The sequence below is a fragment of the Phoenix dactylifera genome, chromosome 2 (genome assembly GCF_051530095.1).
Source record: "Phoenix dactylifera cultivar Ajwa chromosome 2, Ajwa_hap1_PhDact_Kaust_v1.1, whole genome shotgun sequence".
Lineage (NCBI taxonomy): Eukaryota > Viridiplantae > Streptophyta > Magnoliopsida > Arecales > Arecaceae > Phoenix > Phoenix dactylifera.
Genome location: NC_143191.1, coordinates 39,422,069 through 39,446,021, shown reverse-complemented (window position 1 = coordinate 39,446,021; position 23,953 = coordinate 39,422,069). Strand labels below are relative to the sequence as shown.

Below are 23,953 nucleotides of genomic sequence, written 5' to 3'. Positions count from 1 at the left end.
CAAGCCAACATGGCTAAGGGCAGTTGAGTAATAACAACTTGCATTGGAGTCCTGTGAACCCTAAATCCAAAACAAGAAAATCCGGACATGGAGGGGGCGTGTGTAGCTGCCCTTTCCACCCCCACCAATTGCTTTGTCCCAAGATCTTACATTGCATTTCCAACGGCCATCATACCATCTCATGACGCCCATCCTTAGATTCCCCTAGGAGAGAGACCATCGTCACCAACGCCACCACCATCACCCCCTTCAACGTCTCCGAATCACGAATCCCATCCAAACACCACCTCGCAAATTCTCCCCTCCCCTCCCCTCCGCCTCATGAGAAGATCCACCTTAGAAAGGCAACTACTTTGGCATTCCAATTGGAAAAAAATGGCGTTTTTCCTCTTCCCTGGCCTTATCAATGGGGATTGCTGTCTCTTTTGCGTTAGGTGACACCTTCGAAGGAGTGGAATAAAGAGGTTTTTTGTTGCCATTCTCCTTCTCTATCTTAATCTCAATGGGAGGCAAGTTTTGGGGACTTTGTGGTTACGAGATATCTGGATTCCTCTTGGATTGTCATATAAAAGGGACTCATTCCCAAAAACCCTTTTCCTTTGCTTCTTTGCTCTTTAATTTTAACTTTCCCTTATCAGAATGCAAGCATTCGGCACCGGATGCATCTTGACCATTTCCCCTCCTCCGATCCCATCTCCAAAATCTCTTTCCGTCGCCATTGCTCAAGCTTTCGATGCTTGGAACGAACCCCCTTCCGTGCATTTAGCCAAAGCTTTTTCGCCTGCAAGAGCCTTTGTTCGTTCCCATGGAGAGAACCCTTCTGTAAAAATCCCACCTTGTCCCCATCTCCTTCTCTCACAACCCCATTCCTTTGTTTTTTAGATGAACAAATCGTTCATGCGTTCAAAAATTCGATTTTCCTGCCGCTGCTGTTGTTACAATTATCTTTGTTATTTGTGAGCAAATGCCTATTCTTCTATCTCGACCGCAGCCTTCCATCTCTTCAGGAATCCGCCATTAATCTTTCAAGAGCCATATAGAATTATAGAGTTAGAATGTTTGGACCCCAAGCCCAGAGAGAACTCTCCAATGAGTATTCGCCGAGAAGAATACTCTATTGGAAGCCCTTAATCCCCTCCCCAGCCGCCGCGGCTGCCGCCGCCGCCCCCCCCATCACCACCTCAATGGCTAGGAAGGCCAGCATGCTCACTGTGAAATTTGAGGACCTTTACGGGTTCACCGTCGAGGGGAACATCGACGATGTCAATGTGCTGAATGAGGTGAGGGAGAGGGTGAGGCAGCAGGGCAGGGTTTGGTGGGCCCTGGAGGCGAGCAAGGGAGCCAATTGGTACCTGCAGCCGGAGATCTCATCCAATGGCGAGGGGATCTCCGTCGCCTCGCTGAAGCTGTCGACTCTCGCTAACACCATCACATTAAAGAAGCTGATAAGGAAGGGGATACCACCGGTGCTCAGGCCCAAGGTGTGGCTCTCAGTCTCGGGCGCTGCAAAGAAGCGGTCGACGGTGCCGGATAGCTATTTTGATGATCTGATCATGGCTACCGAGGGGAAGGCCACGCCTGCCACACGGCAAATCGATCACGTAAGTTACATGATTTGACTGAATTTTTAAGGTGAATTAATCCAATATATAGGCCATTCCTTTGATCTTGCTTCTGGGTATACGTGAATGAGTAATTTAGTTGGCACCTAGATTGGAATTTGATGAGGTTATATATGGAGAATAAATGATCTTTATAGAATTTCAAATCATAAAGAAGCTTTATTTCCCATTAACAGATAATGGAGGACGACTGGTATGTCTTTGTGCTGTTGAGAGGATAAGATTATTCGTGTCTAGTTTGGACATGCTAGGACCCAATATGCCGCATCCAACACACACAGAGGAAGGATAAAGAATAAAAAGAATATTCAAAAGTTCCCTGACAGCCTGTGTAGTATTAGCTCATTAAAAATAATTCACAAGATCAAATAAATTAGTGCCACAAGTACAGAATTTTTAAAATGGTTTGAAGACAAATTTCTTGCTATATCAAAGAAGCCAAGTCTTTCGCAAATATTTTCTGAATGAACTTAATGTAAGCAAAACCTGGGGTTCATACTGTTTTGTGGAAATATTTTTCTTGCTTTTGTAAATAAAACTATTGTCAAGGAAAAAGAGGGTGGGGTAAGTATACGGTGCAAGGTTTGCTATCTCTGGACCCCATACCGGTACCATCTTATTCCAATGTCGGTACGTCGATTGGTATGGTACAGCTCGGCGTACCGAGTGTTAGTATGGTACGAAACGGTATGCTCGGTACAACAAACCTTGATATGGTGTGAGAAGGCTTGTTTGTCTTATCTAAACCTTCTTAAAATAGATCCTCCATTTACTGGTGGTTCCTATCTCATCTAGAAGCTAAGGATCTTGTCTTTAGGAACCATTGTGCTGAACTGTCTTGATATGATTTGCATCAAAGGTGGTATCTAATTCAATATGTCCTAATTTTTGAGCTTTAAAATGCAATATGCCAGTAGCACTAGGGAAATATTAGCAAAAGTAGTAAGTGGTATTCTAACAATCTATCTGAAAATGGTCATAATTGATCATAAGCTCATTGTAATCATAGTTTGTGAACATAAAAAGAGGAATTTGGTACATTTATTGCTTGATGGATAATTAAATGGAACTATTTAGCTGTGTGATTCATTTGTTTATCAAAAAACATATCAGAAGCTACTTGCATGTCTATGGTGTATGGAAAAGATTGTAAGTGTAAACCTAATGGTTTCTGTCTCTCTTAAATTGCTGACATAATAAAACTTATGCATCACCAATAATGCCATCTTACATGTAATGATCATGAGTTTATCTTCTGCCTAACTAGGAGGTGATGTCAATTGAACTCTAGTAAATCCCCTTGTCACCAAAGGTGGCCTAAGCCTTCCTATTCTTGTCAATATATATATACATTTTTTTTGGTATTAAGAATATATGGTACCAAACCTATTTCACCATTTTAACAGTGTTTCAAAAAAAATTCTTTATTATGCAGTTCTTTTCTTGTTTATGTTATCAATTTCAATATTAAATAAGATGAGGGAAAGCTGCTTGTAATACAAATATTGCTAAAATATATTTCATAAAGATATAAATGTCTGGAAGCATACAGGAATTAGTTATATCACTCAAGCAGTGTCATCATGATTATGTTCATCAGTATCATCTGGACTATATACAGGATCTTCCACGAACTTTCCCGTGTCATCCTTGGTTGGACACTCCAGAAGGCCAGGCATCTCTTCGACGTGTCCTTGTTGGATATTCTTTTCGAGATTCAGATGTTGGTTATTGCCAGGTAATTTGATTTCGTTCTTCCACTCAGATTTTTTTTTTACCATTATTGTTTTTAAATGGTCAACTTCGGACCCTTCATAAAAACTTTGACTTTGAATAATTTACAGGGTTTAAATTATGTAGCTGCACTGTTGTTGCTAGTAATGAAAACAGAAGAAGATGCATTTTGGATGCTTGCTGTCTTGCTGGAAAATGTGTTGGTGAATGATTGCTACACCGATAACCTTTCTGGTTGCCATGTTGAGCAAAGGGTGTTCAAAGACCTGCTTGCTAAAAAATGCCCAAGGTTTATGTCATCTTCTTTACTGCCATTCTGTAGGGCTCATCAATGTTTGTGTTGGTTCTTGTAGTATGCCATATGCATGTCTTTTTTTCTTTCTCACTTTTAGAAACATAAAAATGCAGGATAGCTGCTCATCTAGAAGCCATGGAGTTTGATGTCTCGCTTGTAGCCACGGAGTGGTTCTTGTGCCTCTTCTCCAAGAGCTTGCCTTCAGAGGTTAGACGACTCCACTGCACATTTCTTATTTTTTCAGGGATCAAACCTAAAATACCCGATAATATGAATAAAGGAATTTCTTGCACGTTGAAATAATGTCTGTTTGTCATAGGTTCTATGTATTTGTCACTTGTGAGTAATGTTGCCTTAATGTTGAATAAAACTTGACATAGGTTGAACCACATTCTTACCTATTTGACTTGGAAAGAAAGCTCATCATTCAAGTTCAGACTACCTGATCAGATTTCTCTCAACCTATTTTTGCCTCGCTATGGTCTTCCTAGCAGAAAATATGCTTGACATAATTACGGAACTTTATAAGGCTGGCCTTGTATTAATGGTTTCATTCAGTACATGCCACTTGGACAATGCAAGATCTGATCATCCTTTAGTTGGTTATCATTCAGTTAAAGTGACATCTAAAATTTTTAAATTGGCTAGATCTCCTTCGAGAATTAACTTATGATATTTTGGCATTCGTTCCCAGACAACTCTGCGGGTCTGGGATGTTTTGTTCAACGAGGGAGCAAAGGTTCTGTTTCACGTTGCCCTGGCAATTTTTAAGGTATGCTGTTTTAACTGATGTATTGGCTTTATTTAGTTTACACGAACAAGTAGTCTTTTTTTCATCAATTCATGTTGCATAGTAACAGAAAAGTGTGGAATCTAGTTGCAAGTCTGTCTTTATAAAACATAAAGCAAAATGATAGTCTCCCATGGCATGAACTCTAAATTTTAAGAGATTAATTGCAGATGAAGGAAGAGGAGTTACTATGTACCCATCAAATTGGTGACGTGATTAATATTTTGCAAACAACCACGCATCATCTATATGACCCTGATGAGCTGCTGAGGGTAAGAAAGTTTTCTGAAACATTTCTTTACCTTAGAGAATTGAAAATGCAAATGTTTTTAATTGAATAGATATAGTTGCAACAAGAGTTTTGAAACTTCTGTTTGAAGGGTTAGTCCCAGAATTTTGCGAGTAATTGGCAAATTTTTAAACTTAGTGAACCAGCTTCTGACATCAGAACTTCGACTCTTGAACTACGTTAGTTATGATACACAATGACTATTGATTCAACACTCTGACTATGTATTGAATATCAGCCAGAGCAGGCACGATTGGTTTAACTTACTGCAAAACAGTTCATTGTGAGCCTTGATAATATGGTTATCGTCAATGTTCATGGTACCCTTTTTTCTCTGCCTCATACCGGGTATACCTTACGTACCGGAACCAAACCGAGACTCGATACACTGAATTGACTCTCGTTTCGAGTATACCAACACTATACCAGTATGGTACCAGTACGGAGTTCGGCACTGAGAAGGCTAACCTTGGTATGGTTGCGAACTTGTGATCAATGTCAACTCTCTACTTTCTAGAAGTCATTCTAGTACTATACCATCTCAGGTCAGCTGTCCAATTATGGGTTTATTGTTAAGAGGATCCATTCAATCAGTGAAAGTCAGAAACTATGAGAGGATGTTATGCCTAATGGGCTATAAGTTGGTAGGCCTCTTTCTTTCATGAGTTGCCTTGGCCAGCTATTATGCCCCGCCCGGTAGTGCTCAATATTAATTTGACACTTGGTTATAACAAGTAGTTTCAGTCCATTGAGCCTGTTGATGTAAGAGCGGTGATCCATAGCAAGCCCCATTTTGATGCAAATAGACTTGGGTGGTGGCTATGATTTGCAACAGATGATTGATATGTTTAATTCCTGTTCGCAAGTAAAATATTCTTTGAAGGAGAATGCCCTGATCCTTGATTACTCATCCCAAAAAGTAATGCAACTCTCTTCATTGTTTGGCAGGTCGCTTTTGATAAGATCGGTTCTATGACAACGAACACAATAACAAAGCAAAGGAAAAAGCAGGAACCAGCTGTCATGGCCGAGCTAGACCAAAGACTCAGACGGTTGAATTCTTTGAAGATGGATAGAAAATAATCAGCTTCAATACATTCGAAGCCAGATTCTCTAATCACAGACTGAGGTTGATGCTCTTTTGGAGAGATGGTGTAAGACTGCATCCCTACGAGCAAAGACCAGGCACCGCCTAAAACACAAATCTGAAAATGTCACATGGAACTAGGGTTTGGTTATGCACTAGCCCTATAAATTTTCTTTGGTTATGTATGAAGATTTTGTTTTTTTCTTTGTAATGCAACGAACAGTCACAAGGTTATAGCTTCAAGCCTTTAAACTCTGAATTGTTTTTATTTGTTTAAGCAAAGCAATAATTTAAAACACAGAGAAATAATGTCGATGGAGCCACTGGCCAAAAATTCTTGGGTGCATTTCATTATAAGATTTATTTCTGGTGTGGATCAGAAGCTTTGCTGAAAATGCACCCCTGGTTAGTATTCAATAGCCAATAGGTCATCATTAAATTGTCTCTTCAATATTCTCTGACTCTTTTCCTTATTATTTCTTCATAGCATGCCAGATTTAAAATCCCAGATCTAGAATAATTACACATCTGAGACACAAATCCATCAGGGGGTTCTGCTTGAATCTTCTTCCCAGATCTAGAATCTAGAATAATTACCAGATTCTGATACGAGTGCTGACTAGATCCCAGCAGACAGCGATCTTCTTACTGAGAACCCGAGATGGGGCATGCTTGTGTGTGATTTTCCCAATCTTTGTAGCAAAAGTTATGCTGGATCTAATATAGGATTTGATCAAAGATGAACTTAAGAACTCCCTCTTCCTCGCAGCTTTGGGCATCAACTGCTCTTTCTTTGCACTTGCGACCATAAATCCATCCCTCGTGGTGCTCATCTATCATGTTAGTCTAGCTTCATTATGTAAGCAAAAACCGATACGCATACGTAAATGGGAAATAGAAGCGTCACTCTCTAACGAACCTCTTGTTTGAGTTTGACATGAGTTTTAAGTGGAGAAAATTTAGACCCGGCCTTGCTCACAGTGAACAACCAGTCAAGGAAACAAAAGATACGATCGATCTGGTCTGAGAAACAAATGCATCAGAGCCAGATTCAACATACATTGCAACCCTTAGTTGAACAAGGACGAGACCTCACATATTCATTCAAAGTAAGGAGGGTGACATGCCACCAAGAGACTATATTCCCAATTTTGTTCTATTCCCTTCTTTTGGTTGTTGCTGCTGTTCTGGCGGCGAAGCCTCCAACATCAACGACCTACTAAATACTTTGCCTAAAGAAGACAACCCTACTAAACTGGGACAACTCTAGACTCGCGACCATAAGATTTGTTTTCCTGCTGAGAGCATTTTTGCTCCTCTTCAAACATGTTGTTATTCACGAGAGCTCATTGCCAGGCAAGCATCAAACTTGGACGGTATCGATCAGAGCACGTCCAGACTCAGAAACGGTGCTCGAGTCATTCTTCCCGCCTTCAAGCATCACAAAGTGACAAGCGGATTTTGGCTTTCAGTCAAAATCTCTCTTGTAAGCTACATGACATACAACTCTCTTGAAACAGCAAGAGAATTGACTGGATTCAGAGTGGACATGGTCGGACGGATCGGCACCCACTGTCGGGACTTAGGTCACCTTGTGGAAGGGCTTGCCTCGTTGTGAACAGTGTAGCCGATTGGATTGTCTCCTTTGCTGTATACCACTTGGGTGCCTTCCTCTAGAAGGATATACTTCCTTTGTCGCATTGCATTTTTCATTCTAATCTCTTTAGGTATGCGTACGTGTGTATGCTGTGAGTCGCCGCCGTTGTGCCAAAAAAAAAAAAAAAAAAAGAGAAAACAGCAAGAGGAAGTATTACTTGATGACATATATGATCCAGATGCAGAACCCACATGAGTCGGGAGGCATGTCCCACCTCATTCCGGCAACGTCGTCACATATGGCACTTCTGCTAAGGGGGGCTGCACCTGGGCCAAAAATTTTGGCCGGTCCTTTCATAGTGTCTCTCATCAAAACGAATACATCTCTGGACTGCTGATATTCCTCCATTTACAGCAGAGAGCCTATAGGATAGATTAGGACGGCCTAGTCTCCAAGAACAACTTTTTTATTTTTTATTTTTTTAATCTTCATTCTTGTTGTCAGTGATTGTATTGGTCCATCTTGAGGCCAAATTGGGATGGGTACTGGTTAGGGGCGGCAATTAGGCTGAGTCTGGCTGGGTCAGATTAAATATTTGCCAATCCGAGCCTAACTTATTTATTAACCGGTCAAAAATCTAAAACTTAACAGGACCTTTTTATTATGACCTGCATAACTCATTTAACAAACAAGTGCGCCGAATGCAAATATTCTTTTCTTTTTTTCTAGAAGATAGATTTTATATATGTCCGATCTTTAGTAGCGGTGGAACCAACCGACGATGTATGTCGTCCAACCCGACCTCAGCAAGTTAGATCAGATTAAATGTGTTAAACGAATCGATACCGATTTAATTGTAACCAACTAATAAATGTTGACTCGAGCAAACTAATAAATGGGTTAGGACTCTGAATGCGAACCAACTCATTTAATAAAGCTGTTAAGTTAGGTCGACCATGAGCAATAGAATCGGCTTATGCCAAACCTGAATTGGATCACAAATTGCCATTGTATTAGTGCCAGGCAGAAAATAAGAAAATAACAAGAATATATGAAAAAGATTGGCCTGCCAAGAGAACAATAGAAATAAAACTCCAAATCATGGAAAACAAGTAGATTAGAAAATCTTATTCATGAATCATTCATGTATGAATGAATAAATGGAACTCCACTGTGCCAGGCCAATTGATTTATTGTAGGAATCCCTAATCAGTAAATATGCGGGATGATGTTAAACAAGACGACGAAAACTTGCTGTATTTTCTACTACTTCCTAAAAATCATAAAAAATAATGCATTTCCGAAGTAACAATTTGAGATACTCTACAAGAGATATTTTATGGACAGTTGGAGATTATTAACTTTTTAACAAATAGGTCAGGAAATCATGTATTCCAAGAAAAGTTTCTCAAAATTATGTAACAACATCATCTTGACTTTTTTTTTTTTGGACATGAATCCATTCAAAGAGGAAGCACAATGAGCACGGGATGATGCCCTCCATGACAGCTCATTTTAAATGAAAATTGTCAGATCAAAATGCAAGTCCAAAATGTTTTATCGATGAGCATTTGACAACATCTATAAGGTTGAACAGAACATAGAAGATATAAGTCAACAATTATTTTTGACCTCCTACTATTTTGCACATACCTCTTTAAGCTTGTCCACTTTTGAGACGGCTACACCGATAACCTTGTGCAATGCATCCCATGGAGAAAAGGTGAAATATAAGCTTTTTGGCTTCGTCCTGCAAAAGCATAGTACCAATAATAACAATTGTTAACATCTTGTCCTATAGTATTGATTCTATTGAATATTGTTTCAATCAGCACGCTCTCAAACCAGATGGAACTATTGATTTGTTTCTTCTAAAGTTTAAATTTCTTTGTTTATTTTTACTTGTAATTTGTCAGCATAGACTTTGTGTTTATTCTGCAAAGACAGTACAATAAAACAGTTCTTTACATGTTTCCCTAGGGTGTCATATATTCGTTTCAATTAGCATGCTCTCAAACCAAATGAAACAATTGCATTAGTTTCTTTTGACGTTGAATATTCTATTTAATTTGATCTCGTTATATGTCAACATTTGCAATACCCTAAAAATGGCTTTTGAGACTTGAGAAAGGAATAAGTTAATCAACATATGAAGTAAATATAGACATTAAAATAATCTTTTGGTCAAACAAAAAGAAGCAATATTTTCATTGCTTCGGTTTATTTTTGTCCACAATAGCAAAAACAAGCCATGACAAGTATTTTTTTAATAAAGGCAGTCTGGCTGGTGCATGAGGCTCTTGCCATTGCGAGATTCAGTCTTAATAATAATTTTTAAAGCTAAAAAATAACAATTAATTATAGATCCACAAAAAATAAATTACTAAATAATATAGACTAGTCGTAATGCATATTAAAGAATTAGATGGCACCCACGGTGCGTGTCATGAGTGGATATGTTAATTTGATTGGTCGGTCGGTGTCTCCCTAAAGACTAATATGATTCAACACAGACAAAAATGACTCCATAAATTAATGCAATAAATAACTATACAAAATATCTATGCTATCTACAATGCTGGATGCCTGTGCATGAAGTCACATAACTCATTTCATTTCCAAACACACTATTCTTTTAGTAGATAAACTCCCTAATAAATTGAGAAAGGGAAAGAAAGCAGAAAACTGAAACGAAGAGTATATTACCAAATCTATTCCAAACAATTATGACTGTTAATATCACAGCCATCAACAAAATCCTTCTCCCTCCTGAACAGACAATGTGCACCATATATACCCAGCACTAACTGGCTATGCAAAAGCAAACTGTGCAAATGACAAGAAACATATGCAAATACCAAAAACAAAAGTCATGATTGTGCACTAAATAAAGGCCAAACAAACAAGAAACAGGCCAAAATGTCAAAAAACTGTGGACGAAAATAGTACAACACTCCCTGAACACTAGTTGCATTTGATATTATATCAAATATAGATCAATAAAAATAAGTATTCTTACAATGGTTAATAATATTTACATACACTCCACGTCAGTATTCGTTTCATCACAGACAGCTTTGGCATCCTCAATACTGCCCCTATTTTATAGCCTTTGTAGAGTTGCTCGAGTTGCCTATATATACAGATTCAATTAGCCAAATCAACAAGCAAGGAGTAACAAGTTGAAATATTACAAAAATCAAATTTTATCAGTTTTTTCACATATCAACATTGCCATCAATGACATACCTCAACAGGACCCTCAACCTTGCCCAGTGTAGTTGAAGGCACTGGCGCTTCTGCTGACATCTTCAAAGGTTCCAGAAGAAGATGCCTCCCACATTAGAGAAATCATTCTGCAATGCACAAAGTTACAGGACCTTGAATTACAGTTGAGGTTTAGGCAGACAAAAGTCAATCACATTCTAGACCAACAAAAAGCACCAGAACTCTGCATTCTGTAAAAAGCTTTGTCACCTAAATTTGCTACCTTTCAAACGTTAACTCAGGCAGAAACGTTGACCAAGGACTCAACAGTTTTACAGGGCAAATAATATTATACAGAGATTCTTTACCCAAAAGAAAGAGTAAACAGGCAATGACAACTTGGGCTATAGAGGCATTTTCATGTTGCCAACCCATCCATTTGGTGGAATTCGAAATTAGGCTTGATTTGAGAACAGTTACAGTCAAGCATACTCAACATATGAAGACGTTCACATGCTACAATTGACATTGGAAAAAAAAAAAGACAGGTAAGTATCTTACTTCTTTACCGTTCCATTACCTAGCACAGGAAAGGAGCTTTCTATTGTTTTTCCAGAAGATTTTGGAATAACAGTTGGTGCCTTCTCTTTCTTAGTTATCTTATTGTCCTCAATAACAGCTCCATCAGCTTCACATGAGTCAGATTGTGAACTTTCCTTTAAAGTCTTTACTTTCTTCTCAGAGTCGTCAAGTACTTTGCCCTGTAGTGCAATTGCTAATTTTTCCCGTGGAATGACTTTTTTCTACACTAGAAGGCTTGGCTTTTCTGCCACATTTATTGGCTTTATAGAAGTCCGATCCTTGATTCATCAGAAACCAGGCTTTTCTTCTTAGCCAAAAGCTTAACTTTATTTTTCTGCAAATCTATGACTTTTCTTTTTCTGGAATATCAGAAATATGATACGGTTTCTTGTTGCAGTTGGAAGGTCTTCATCAATTGTATGCTTCCTACAAAAATGAATTGCAAAATATAATAAAATTAAAAAAATACAAAACTACAGGAAATAAAATATAAAATAAATATAAGAGATACAAAAGTGAGATAAGTTTCTGATGGATGGACACAATACCATCAATGTTTGATAATTATTAGAAATAAAAATTTTATTTTCCATTTATGCCATTAAGATTTTCATCCACAACAGCAATGATGGTTACTCACCTGATCTGGGCCTCGCACAGAATCAATAGCAATAAAACCGTCCCATGCAGCCACATTGGTGTCGCAGTATAATATAGCATATTAAAAAAATGAATTTGATTGGGTAATATCAATACACAAAATAATGGTGAAAATAATATTAGAACTAATACAATGGCTAGTATTTTGGCTTCTAGCCCCTCATATCATGTTTTGGACATAAATAACAGAGGTTTAATAATCACCGTTATTTGCCCATTATAATATTATAACACCTATTATTCAAATTTCCATCCAAAGTTCAAGAAGCTTTGAAATCTCCATTCCATTTGCGAGAAGAATATAGTTCTAAAAATAGAGAACTCTTAAAAGTCACCATCGTACACAGACAACTGCAGTAGTACAAAATGCATGTACCATATGCAAAAGCATACTTGATGTGGGAGCAGAGCTGTGGGCTGCTTGGGAGGATGTTTTATATGTGAGACGGGTGCTGGGGGCTGACAGACTTGTTCTCGAGGGTGACTATTCTACAGTGATTGACTGGATACGAGGTGTGGACACGTATGGGGATGGTCATCCTCTGATACGGGACACTCGCAGTTTGGTGCGGGAGCTGATCTCTTGTCAGATTGCCCATGTTTACCGAGAGGTGAACAGTGCAGCAGACTGGGTCGCCTCTTATGTTGCCTGGCATACTGGGGAGGTCTTCTGGTCTAGTTTAGATGGCGGTCCCCATGCTTTATTTTGTTTACTTTTCTTTGATATGTCTGGCTGTATTCACATTAGAGGTATATGAATGACATACCGTTTTGAACCAAAAAAAAAATATGGTCGGTTGCTGGTACTGTAAAATACTAAAAATCTATAAAATTTCATTAAATAACACATGAAAACAAGTGATCGAGTAGAAAATACATGGCTTAACATTCAGAGGGAAGAGACAGAAAATTAAGCACACACTTTCACACTTATTTGGAAGCCAGCATAACCCACCACAAAGTTGTTATAATTTAAAGTACACCAATGCATTGATCGAGATGCCCAACAAGCTAGTGCTTGGATCCCATATCCAGCATCTATGCAAGCACTTGAAAACCCATCATTTGGCCCAACTGGATATGAGGACAGCATGGGCCCATTATGATGCGTATGCAGGTGCCTGTGCAGATGCAATGACCACATTTCAGAACAATGATAACCAGTTCTTTTTTATGCTCTTTTGAGAAACCCAACTCCTACAAACCAAGGTGGCCGTTTATAAAACATATATGTACATGAATATATATCCATACTGACTTAAGAATGCCGTTTTGAGAATGAGCCAAGTCTTACTGCCCAATCAAAGAGTCGACGGGTAACACCTTTGGATAACCTCTGGATGTTGAAAGCATCTTTAGGGTGATCTTGTAGAGTTGTAATTCTCATAAGGTGGAAGTGATGGGGTCAGTTCATGGATTTTCCTTTCCTTCGCCACATTTTGCTCAAAGGTTTGAAGGGAGATTGTGCATATGCTATTCACAAGGCCAACTTGCTCTCTTCCCTAGAAATCCCAAAAGATGGAAACCCAGGAGAGCCACTGACTCCAAATACAGTCCATGTAGGAGTCCACTATACCTAATCAACTATCCGCCATACCACCTCTTTGTTCTTCACAAACCTTCTTTTTGTCTCCGCAGTCTTTCATGGTTTTTGGTCCTCTTCTCTATAACTCGGGAAAAGTGAACCACCAATAAGCAATTGCATGGGGAATTAAAAAAAGGCCACACATACATACATACATATAATCAGAGTTATTTTGGGAAAAAAGGAGAAGAGTGTTCTGAGAAAAAAATCAAAATTCAATTTTTTTTTAATATGGTATACACAAAGGTGGATTTAATTCTGTAGTTATCTCTTTAGAATGCCTTTTTTAGATCAAAATAAAGCGCTCAAATCTTGTATTGGAGTCAACTCAGTAACAGGTTTATCAGCACAAGACACAAAATTTACATGAAATAGATGATTCAGATATAGTGATAGGATTGATTTAGAGTTTCTACAGTGCCATAAGAGCTTCTATAGAAGCTCTTTAAGATCTTGTGGTGATTCTCCTTTGTTCAGATGGAGTCTCGTTAATAATCAAATTGATTCCTGGAGAATTCACTAAAAGAAACAAATTGTTGTCAGCTTCCTATCTTCCTCTCTAGTGATTAAGAAACAAATTTAAGATAAAAAGAAGATAGTACAAACATGAAACAATTACCATCACACCAAATAGTTCTAGTTCACCATAAGTGGTTTAATGACGATAATGAAGACACAAGGATGCGTTCTAAAAGTCAAAAAACTGTTATCATGATTGGCAATCTTGCCCAAACTTTTTTTGAAAAAAAAACTCCTGCTGCTCTATGGTTCAAAGCCTGCAAATTCCAAAAGAAAGTGGCAGCAGTGTCCCTACCACTTATTAAACTTTGGTAGTTGGCATATGTTGATGGGCTAGCAAAAAAAAAAACAAAAAGTTAGGGATTCTCCTTCCATTTCCAACCAACCTCCCCTTTTCGAATTGGATATGGACGAGAGCTCCGCGAGTTTTAAAAATTTGCCACATACCCTGATTGTAGAAATTTCCTATGGTTGTAGAGGATTTGCACACAACGGTTATAGGGGATCTGCAGTAAAGAGAAGATGCTACTATTTATGGTCACAGTTTTGAACACTACTTTTGCATTTGTAGCCAATTCTATGCGCATAAGAGACCTACCACATAAGCATATAGAAATACTTATATCATTGCAAGATAAATAGTTCACTGAAATACTCATAGATCACAATGTCATACCTGAGATTTTGCTAGTGTCGCATCTCTCTCAGTGAACAGCTAAATAAGTGAAAGATGACCCCTGAATCATCCTCAGAAGGCCTGACCTCAAATGTACCGTTCTGTGCAACAAACTTCAAGAACTTGGGAGAATCACAGAGAAAACACCAAAGTAAATAAAACCAAGCAAAATGCAAAGCAATATCCCATCTGGAAACTTTAGGCAGATGATCCCAGAGGCTCTTATCCAATGACGTTGGCTTCTCCTTCAGAAGGGGAAGCAACTCCAATGCGTACATGGTCGTCCTAATAGTGTCCTCGTAGTAGCCTTTCCTCGTCCTAATACATACATACAAGTTCCAAGCAACAAAACTTATAAGCAAAGCAATCTTCATTGAGTAAGTCTCTAACAATAAAAGATGTATCAAGAACCATGATCGATAACATACTGTCAACATCTATTCGGATTATATGAACCGACAGAAATGGCACAATGTAAATACCGGTGCCAGCAACCAGCAATCAACAAGGTAACCTGCAACAGATTAATTCTTTAGCCAGGAGACTAGATGAAAACAAAGAAAACGCACCAAAACTTGCAGCAAAAGATCAGAATTTACCCTCCACAAAATTTTCAAAGTCCAAGAACTGAAGTTTAAACACAAACAGCTAATGATGCACGGAAATAAAGTTCGAAAATCAAAGAAAAAACAAGAACCGCATATTTTCCCAAGAAACGCAATAAAAAAAGAAAGAAAAGTGAAAAATTGGTACCTGCAGGGCTCAGATATCCTTCATGGAAATCCTGGGGGGCGGCCCAAGATTTTCCCCAATCACAGAGGCCCCACATGGACGAAAAACCGAACCATCCCAAAACGCGGCCAATCAACATCTTTGTGCGTCGGCGATCTCCGTTGTCCGGCCGTGAGGGGGAGAGAGAGGTTGGGGGGGTGGGGAGTGGGCGCGGCAGGCGGTGGATGGGTGGGGCCTGTGGTGGCAAGGGTCCGGCGAGGGAAAGAAGGGTCGAGAGGGACGATGGTGGTAATGAAGGCGCCGGCAGCCGCCGAGTGCTCCGGAGGCCCGCGGTGGCCGTCCGGCTCTCGTCGGCGAAGAGCGAGCGAGCGAGCGAGAGAGAGACTCAGGAGGTAACGGCTTGGGCCGGTGGCGCTCCGGGCAGCGGCGGAGAAAAGGGAAGAGAGAGAGAGAGGAGAGAGCGATAAGAACGAGGAAGTCTAAAACCCACGCGTGCGAGGCCGGGGACGCCGGCGTTGCAATCGCACGCTCTTGGATACCGCACGTCGGCGACGGGTTCCATGCAAGGCGCGTTAATGTAACGCAAACTCGCATGCGCCGCTTGCCACGTGTCCCAGCTAGGTTCGAACTGGGAACGAGACTCCCAGCAATATTCTTACTCCACATATTTGATAAATACACCCACTACAGCTTTTGTTCTTTACGTAGCACGGTAGGGGTGCACAACTCAAAAGCAAGAGTATATTTATGAAACTAATTAATGGATTCCATTAATTGAAAAAAAAAAATTGGTCAAGGAAATAATAACCAGCGACCATCTTATGCACCCAATCGTGTCCCATCCCAAAATTGATATTTTAAAAATTAATGCGAGAAGATAAAAAATGAGTGTTCCTCCACTGTAAGTTTTTGTATTACAATTTTTATGTTAAATAGGGAGAGAGAGGAGTATAAATTTACAAAAATAAAAAAATCCTAACAACATTGGGTTACTGCTGGACATTGACTTGATCAGGTAATATATTGTCATTATAACAAAAAAATGGAATGCACATAACATTTTATTACCTTTTTATTGATTATCTAGTTTGGCATGGTAGGCTTGAAGGTCATGGGTTTCCAACATTTCAATAGAAGTTGGTCTTGTCAAAACATGAGTGTATTAATGTTGCATCTCCCCTGGAACTCTTTGCTCTACAATAAAAACACTTTTCTTGAGCATATGGGGTGCATGCGTCCAAAATCTTAAAAAATTTATATAGATGAGAAGCATAATCTCAGATGTGAATGTTAGACCAATCAATAATTTTGTCCATTTACTTTGCCCATGAAACTCCTAATAACAGGTCCGGTACATCCATATCATGGGCTTCCTTGCCCATTAAGGTCATCCATGGATTGCAGTTAAAAACACATCACAACATTGAAGACTTTTGCAAGGAAAAAATAAGCATTGATAATAAAAAGCAGATATAAACATAATCAAAATACAGGCCCTGTGACTTCTTGTAGTTTTATATATAACTGCCCATCTTTGTGCACGATGCAACCTCTATGGTGGTGTTGGTAGCTCAAATAGGATAACCAAGATGATCTTAGATTACTGATGATTTTTACCGTAAGATAATCTGGTCTCCGATAATCTAAGATCATCATGATTGGTATGCTATATTTCAGTGATCAAAAATTTCTGAATATCAATGAGTAACCTATTTGGTATTCAATGGAAATTTAAGATTATTGACCATATAACACCAAAACTATCCTCGATCAATAAGATTTTCAAAGATCGGATTGGTTGCAATATGGAGGTTTATATTGATGATATCCTACTGAAGATCGAGGAGGCCGAACAATACATGGCTGACCTACAAGAGGCATTCACGACTTTGAGAAGGTATTGCATGAGGCTCAATCTAAGATATCGCATGAAGCTTAATCTAAGTAAGTGCACTTGAGAGTCACTACTAGAAAGTTTTTTGGATTCATAGTTATAGAATAAGAAGCTCAAAAGCCATGGCCATCTCTTTGTGGCCTTTGTGTTAAAGAGAAGTCTTGTAGAAAAAAAGAGTATTGATTGCTTCATAATCCAATCACGGAAGAACCGCTTGGAACATTTAAGTATTTCATCCTTCGCCATTGGGAGCACATCAAGAATTAACATCTCTAATGGACTCTACAAGGAGCTACATGCTTAGAAGTCAGGCGGACTCCGGTTTATGGTAAGAAAAAAATAATGGTCAATTCACAGCTGCTTCCTTAAAAAAGATCAGACTAGTGCTACCTTTGAAACCTAACTATGGCGAATTATTTATTTCAGTGGGGAAAAAAACGATGATAAAACAATCAATTTTGAACTGGTAAAATTTTAGAGAGGGATGTTAAACGTATCTTCATACATGTTTATATGAGGAAGCACACTTTGGCACTTGGTTTTGATACAACTAAATAGTGTACCATCCATATAGACTTTGGTTAGACCTACCATACGATCTGTTATATAAATAAGTAAATTTTTCTTTCCATTATGAATAGCGATTGTATGGTCAATCATTGTGGGTATAATGGTAGATGCCCGAAAATCGTACGTATAGGAATTCAAAAAAGAATCGATTTGATGCAGGTCATAATCCATATTGGATTTCCAAATTTAAGAGAGAAAGAGATGCCATAGCGCTTCTAAGAGCATTTAGCCCCAAATGCTTTCAAATGGAAATAAATGATAGGCCATACATATGTACATAATCCATGTAGAAAATGCAACTATAGTGGATATTCAATATCCATAGGAAGAAAACAGCAAAATCACTTCATCTGACACACATAAACTTTCTCATATTTCCCCGTATTTTGGAATTAGAAGAAGAAAACTAAATAAACTAAAAGTCATGTAATAATTAATTCATTCAAAATAATTCAAACTTATTACATCCAACCATCAAACATCTCCTTCCATAGTTTTCAATCAACCAGACCACATATGCTAGGTACATACTAGTACTACATAGCAGATCAATGACAAATTGTTTAACCTGTAGCAAATCTTTCAGCTGATTGAATCGTGCCTTGATAATCCTCATGAAACTCTTCAAATCTCGTACACCATTTTTACCTGCAAGATCTCATCTAGGGGAATTCTTAGTGTAGCAACATTACACCCAGAGTTCTTCTGCTAGAACCTATATAAGTAAGTTATTGATGACGAAAGATCTCCATCAGCCACTCCTTCGGCTTGCCTGGAGTATGATCCTTTCCAACACAAAGATTGCTCCACTGTTAAATGCACAATCTAGCATCTCAGGCATTCTCAACAGTCTCTTTTTAAGGCTGAAACAACTGATGCAATGTATTCTTCCCCCTCCATATATACTGTGCCTGTCCATATAACCATACTGAACTAAGCATCTGTATACAACTTCTGAGCCCAGTTTGGTTACAAGAAAACGTTCCTCTGGGAGGACAGATCTTACTGGAAGAATTCTCGCAGTGACAAACACCATACTTCAACATTCAGGGAATTCCATGAATCAAATCCATGCAAGAAAAGCATATCCCCGGACCCAAGTGTTGTATGCTGCCAATGGACGAATTCAACCTAAGAAGAAGGCAGAAATTGGAAAAGGAACCCACCTACCTTGTAGAACCTTATGCAGTAAGGAGGCCATATGCACACTGCCTTCGATGCTAACGTAGACCATGAGAAATAACAATACAGTTCTTTCCGAGGAATCCAATCAAGATCCTCGAAGATTACACAAGGCAAGCTTTGCGCTCTCTCTCTATCTCTCCGTGGGATATCTCATTTTTCTATTGTTGCTCTCTTTATGCCTTAATCAAATATCAAATAATTCTCCATTGAAATACTGAAAGCTTACTTGCTCCAGATGTTGTTATCGTCCTCTCGGTGGTCATCCCACTCATTCTTTTCCTCTTTCAAAGATTTGGGGCAAGCAAAGTTAGCTTTTCTTTCTCGCCCATCATGCTTCTTTGGTTTGGATTCACTGCATATATTGGAGTGTACAGCATCATCAAATTTTACCCATCAGTCCTCAAGGCACTCTCACACTACTACAAACACTATTACTTTGCAAGAAACTCTACAAAAGGGTGGGTGCTCCTGGGCAATCGCACTGTGCATGATCGGTCAGCATTTGCTGCAAAAAATATGTTGTGATGCGAAATAATAATACAAAGAATATGTTGGTCTCCCAAATAACTGACATCACCACAACCACGAAGAATGTCGTGATGAGCATTACCTATGTCACTGCCACTCCTGCATAAAACAAGAATCATGTCCAAATTAGAGAGAGATTAAAGATCCCAAATAAGTAAGTAGATACTTTGTTGTTTTGCTGAGGACATAAACACCTGAACAACATATTTTTGCAGCAAATACTGACTTGTCATGCACCCAGGAGCACCCACCCTTTTGTAGGGTTTCTTGCAAAGTAATAGTATATGTAATAGCATGAGAGTGCCTTGAGGACTTATGGGTAAAATTTGATGATGTTGTACGCTCCAATAGATGCAGCGAATCCAAACCAAAGAAGCATGATGGACGAGAAAGAAAAGCTAACTTTGCTTGTTCCAAATCTTTGAAAAAGGAAAAGAATGAGTAGGATGACTGCCGAGAGGATGACAACAACATCTGGAACAAGTAAGCATTCAATATTTCAGTGGAGAATTAGTTGATTTTTAATTAAGGCATAAAGAGAGCAACAATAGAAAAATGAGATATCCCACAGAGAGAGAGAGAGAGAGAGCGCAAAGCTTGCTTTGTGTAATCTTCGAGGATCTTGATTGGATTCCTCGGAAAGAATTGTAAAAGGAGATGAAAAAATTAAGATCTTATGACCAAGAAATGGATAAATGCTATAAAAGCAAGTTCTCATGCACACAAGAATTTATATGCATTCTATATGGAAATTTTACTTTAACATAGTACACAAAATAATGAAGACACAAAGTGTCCGGCGCCACCCCCCCCCCCCCCCCCCCCCCCCTTTTGGTTTTCCCCTAGTATTTCTAACCAATTTTTTTCTATATTTTTTTTCAACAAATGCAAAATAAAGGATACTAAATCATATATATAGTGGTCAAAATCATTGTGCAGGAACTTTTCAGCATAAGAATCTAGTATGTTTCACACACAACTATCTATATGAGTTTATCTATATAGGGCTTCTGGCCAGTATTTGACATAGTCATACCTATATGCAGACACTAGACTAGACCAATTCATAGACCGGGTTCTTCCCAAAGGTCATTACAACTTAGACCGGCCAGGGTTCGGACCTCATGACTATTTTTTACTTTTTTTAAAAATAAAAATATTTAACATATTTAAAAATACTATATATGAATAAATAAATATCGCCAACTATCCCATTAAGTTTACATATCGCCCACGATCATCAATTAAGTCTACAAATACATCAAACATAAACAAATAACAAAAAATAAAAAAAAGAATTGGCCCGACCGTAGGCCATGCTTTGCATCCCAAGCCCGAGCTTGGTCCGTTTATTAAACGAACCTATTATCGGGCCCGTCCTGACTCATCAGGCTTTAAATTTTTGGCCTAAGTGATAGGACCCTCAGCCCGCTGAGCCAAATTCATGAAAGTTCAGCCGAGGCCAACCTCGGCCAAGGCCCAGACTCGAGCCAAATTTACTGCATGAAGGTCTACCCAGACCCAACTAACCTCACCAGCAACCGATCAAACCCTATACAGGCCACTCACAGCGCCTACGTGATGTTCGGGGCCATTGGCACAAGCCAGCGCGCGGTGCCTTGCCCAATGACCGCGCGCCTGGCCACGGCATGCAACAGACCGAGGGGCCTGAGCGCGTGGCCCGCGTGCGCTCAGGTCGTGGCTGCACGCTCAGGCCACGCGCAGGGCCCCTTGACTGCAGGCATGCGGCCTGCGCGTGGCGCTCAGCCAAGTGCATGCGTGCTAGGTTATCGGACACAGGCCAATTGCAGGCCTGCGCGCAGCGCCCAGCAGCACGCCCGCGCAGGGCTTTCGGCCCTAGCAGCAGCAGCGCGCGGCTGATTACGCCCAAAAAATAACACGGCTGTCGCTATATAGATTGAAGTATCGATTCCACAGAGAGGAGGTAGAAACACTAAAAAAAACTACAAAACTAAGGAGAAATATCAAAGCAGTAAAACATGATGTTAATATTTTAAAATAAATTAAAAATCAGATTATAGTAGTGAAAAGATGTAATCAGAATTAACGGCAACAAAACATCATGAACCCCTCACTTGAACTAGGTAATTTCATTTATATTTGATTCATTGGATAACTCAATTAAAGATTATAGCACCAGATTCTTTAATATGAAGATATATCATTACAATCAAAATATTTAGAAGTAATTTTAAAAAAATATTTTTTTCTTTTAAAACCAAAGATTGTCATCCTATTAGACTTAAATTCAAAAATAAAAATATACTTAATGGCAATATTTCAGTAGAGAATTACACTAACTAGATAAACAATCAAATATGGACATAATCAAGCACCTCAACAATTTTATAAAAAAAGACATAGCTGAATCTATGAAAGGAATCAGTTCAAGATTATTCCAACACAAGAAAATTTCTATTGATGAGAGATAATAAACAAGAATTGTATCAACATGAGAATCTATTATATATATCAAATATAACTGAAACTACCATCATCCAAGCGAGTTTATCCCTAGCTTCACCAAAGAATTAGCTCTCCATAAATTTATGGCTCCTTTTCATAATTTCTTTATAATGCCGCCTTTTTTTTCTCAGAACGGTGAGCTCCCCAAAGTATATATAGGGTTTAGGGACTTAAAAACCTAGGAAATACGGCTTAGACGTGCTTGCATGCATTTTTCCGACTTTACTCTCGAGCACCAATGCAGCATAAAATTTGAGAGGCTCCCCAGATTGCATCTGATCTCCAAATTTCACATTCTTATAGTCATTGGAAATCTCTAGAAGTCTAGTTTCCAACAAAATTTGAACAGCTTAATTGGAATTCTGTAGCTTCCAAAATCATCAAAATACGACACAAAGATCCAACTGTCAGGGCCTAAGCTGGCGGTTTAGAGAAACCTAGCTTTGCAACTTCATAACTTACTTTACGGAGCTCCAATTGACCTGATTCTTGATGCATATGAAACCTTAACATGTCTACTTAATCTCCACCAAGTTTCATTTCATTCAGACCGCAATGGGGTATTCAATCTCCTTAACTCCATTTCTATAATAAAATCACCAAAATCAATTAAGACTTGGATACTTTGTGAAGTAAAGTTCAGATTAGAAAGATATCATAAAAATGTTCAAATCATGCTTAAGTCTTAACAATTTAGCCTAAAATCGCAGTATTAAATGTACATTTTCATGCACCTATCAGCGGCTAACCGCGTGCCCGCACCGCAGCAGTGTGCGGTCGACCGCGCGCGCAAGGCCCCAGCAGCACGCGACCCTCCACTCGCCCGCACCACAGCGTGCGGCCAACCGCGCCCACGCCCAACATCCGAGCCGGCCAGCGCCCAAGCACCGGACCGACCCGACACCGAGCATCCGGGCCAACCGCGCCCACGCCCAGCATTCGGGCATGCAACTAGCATCCGGCAGCAGCATGCACCCGGTCCAGTGGATCAAGGCTGGTGCTCGACCGAATGGCACAACTCAGCGATCTCAGATGCGCAGCACCGCACCAACGCCTGGGAGCATCACGAACCCGATCAAGTGGACCACGGCTAGTGCACCACCAGACATGGGCTCAACTACACAAAGCTCGGCCGATGCGTGGGCCCAGCCGTATGCAACAACGCCCGACCGAGCGCAAGTAGGCCAATAAGAGGAGGGGCTCGGGCTAAGCCAAAACACATCAAACAACAGTAAGCCGAGCCCAACCATAACCATGCACGCCCAGCCAAGCACAATCAAAAGGGTCGTGCACCAGCAGGCACAACCAAGGACCCATGCGCGCCCAGATAGCGCACCTAGCTCTCGGCCAACACAGCAGAGGACAAAGTCAACAACAGGCCGAGCCAAGTGGCAGCCATCCGAGCGCAAGTAGGGGAGCAAAGTAAGTGAGGCCTGCATTGTGGGAATGTACTCATGCGTAATCCATGGAGGAGTCCAAGGGCTCTTCCATAGAGGGTAATCAGGGAGTAGTAGCGGCCTAGATGCATCAGGTCGAGAGATCAATGAGCCCGAAAAGGACAAGTCAGCAATCCGCAAGAAAACCAGAAGCAGGATCCGCGTCAAGGCCAGCCAAAGACGCATGATAAACTACCAAATTCGAAACCCGCAGGACAAGTGGCAGCGGGCGAACAGGACACGCGCCTCGACCAACCAGGCAGCACATCCCGTGCGTCCATTCTAAAGTAATTCAGCATGTGAGCCGCAAGGGAATCAGATTTAGTTTGGATCCTTTGTGCGGCAGGTTAGGAAGTCTTTTAAATTGTTTCCGCTAATAAGTCATATGTGGCACATGTCAATTAGGTCTATATAAAGAAGCCATTAGGGCCTTTGGAGAGGAGTTTGGAAATTGATCATTGTAAAGGTTTAGTTCTCT

The 23,953-nt window shown here is 39.7% G+C and overlaps 1 protein-coding gene and 1 long non-coding RNA gene across 4 annotated transcripts; one reads left to right on the top strand and one right to left on the bottom strand.

Moving 5' to 3' along the window:
• Position 1: 1 nt before the first annotated feature.
• Positions 2–6,076, top strand: LOC103713557 (uncharacterized). Its single transcript, XM_008800531.6, has 7 exons — positions 2–1,601; positions 3,244–3,360; positions 3,467–3,645; positions 3,765–3,858; positions 4,346–4,423; positions 4,612–4,713; positions 5,679–6,076. Exons 1-7 carry the CDS (start codon positions 1,056–1,058, stop codon positions 5,811–5,813), a joined length of 1,251 nt encoding a protein of 416 aa, XP_008798753.4. The 5' UTR covers positions 2–1,055; the 3' UTR covers positions 5,814–6,076.
• Positions 6,077–8,280: 2,204 nt separating this feature from the next.
• LOC113463134 (uncharacterized) lies at positions 8,281–15,895 on the bottom strand. Of its 3 annotated transcripts, XR_016399346.1 has the most exons (7): positions 15,397–15,895; positions 15,072–15,157; positions 14,644–14,961; positions 11,202–11,629; positions 10,664–10,770; positions 10,434–10,547; positions 8,281–9,164 (listed from the first exon to the last, which is right to left on the bottom strand). It is a non-coding gene; the product is annotated as an uncharacterized LOC113463134 (long non-coding RNA). The 3 variants fall into 3 exon arrangements; XR_016399347.1 differs by having other exon boundaries at positions 8,281–10,547; positions 11,183–11,629; XR_016399345.1 differs by having other exon boundaries at positions 8,281–10,547.
• Positions 15,896–23,953: the final 8,058 nt, after the last annotated feature.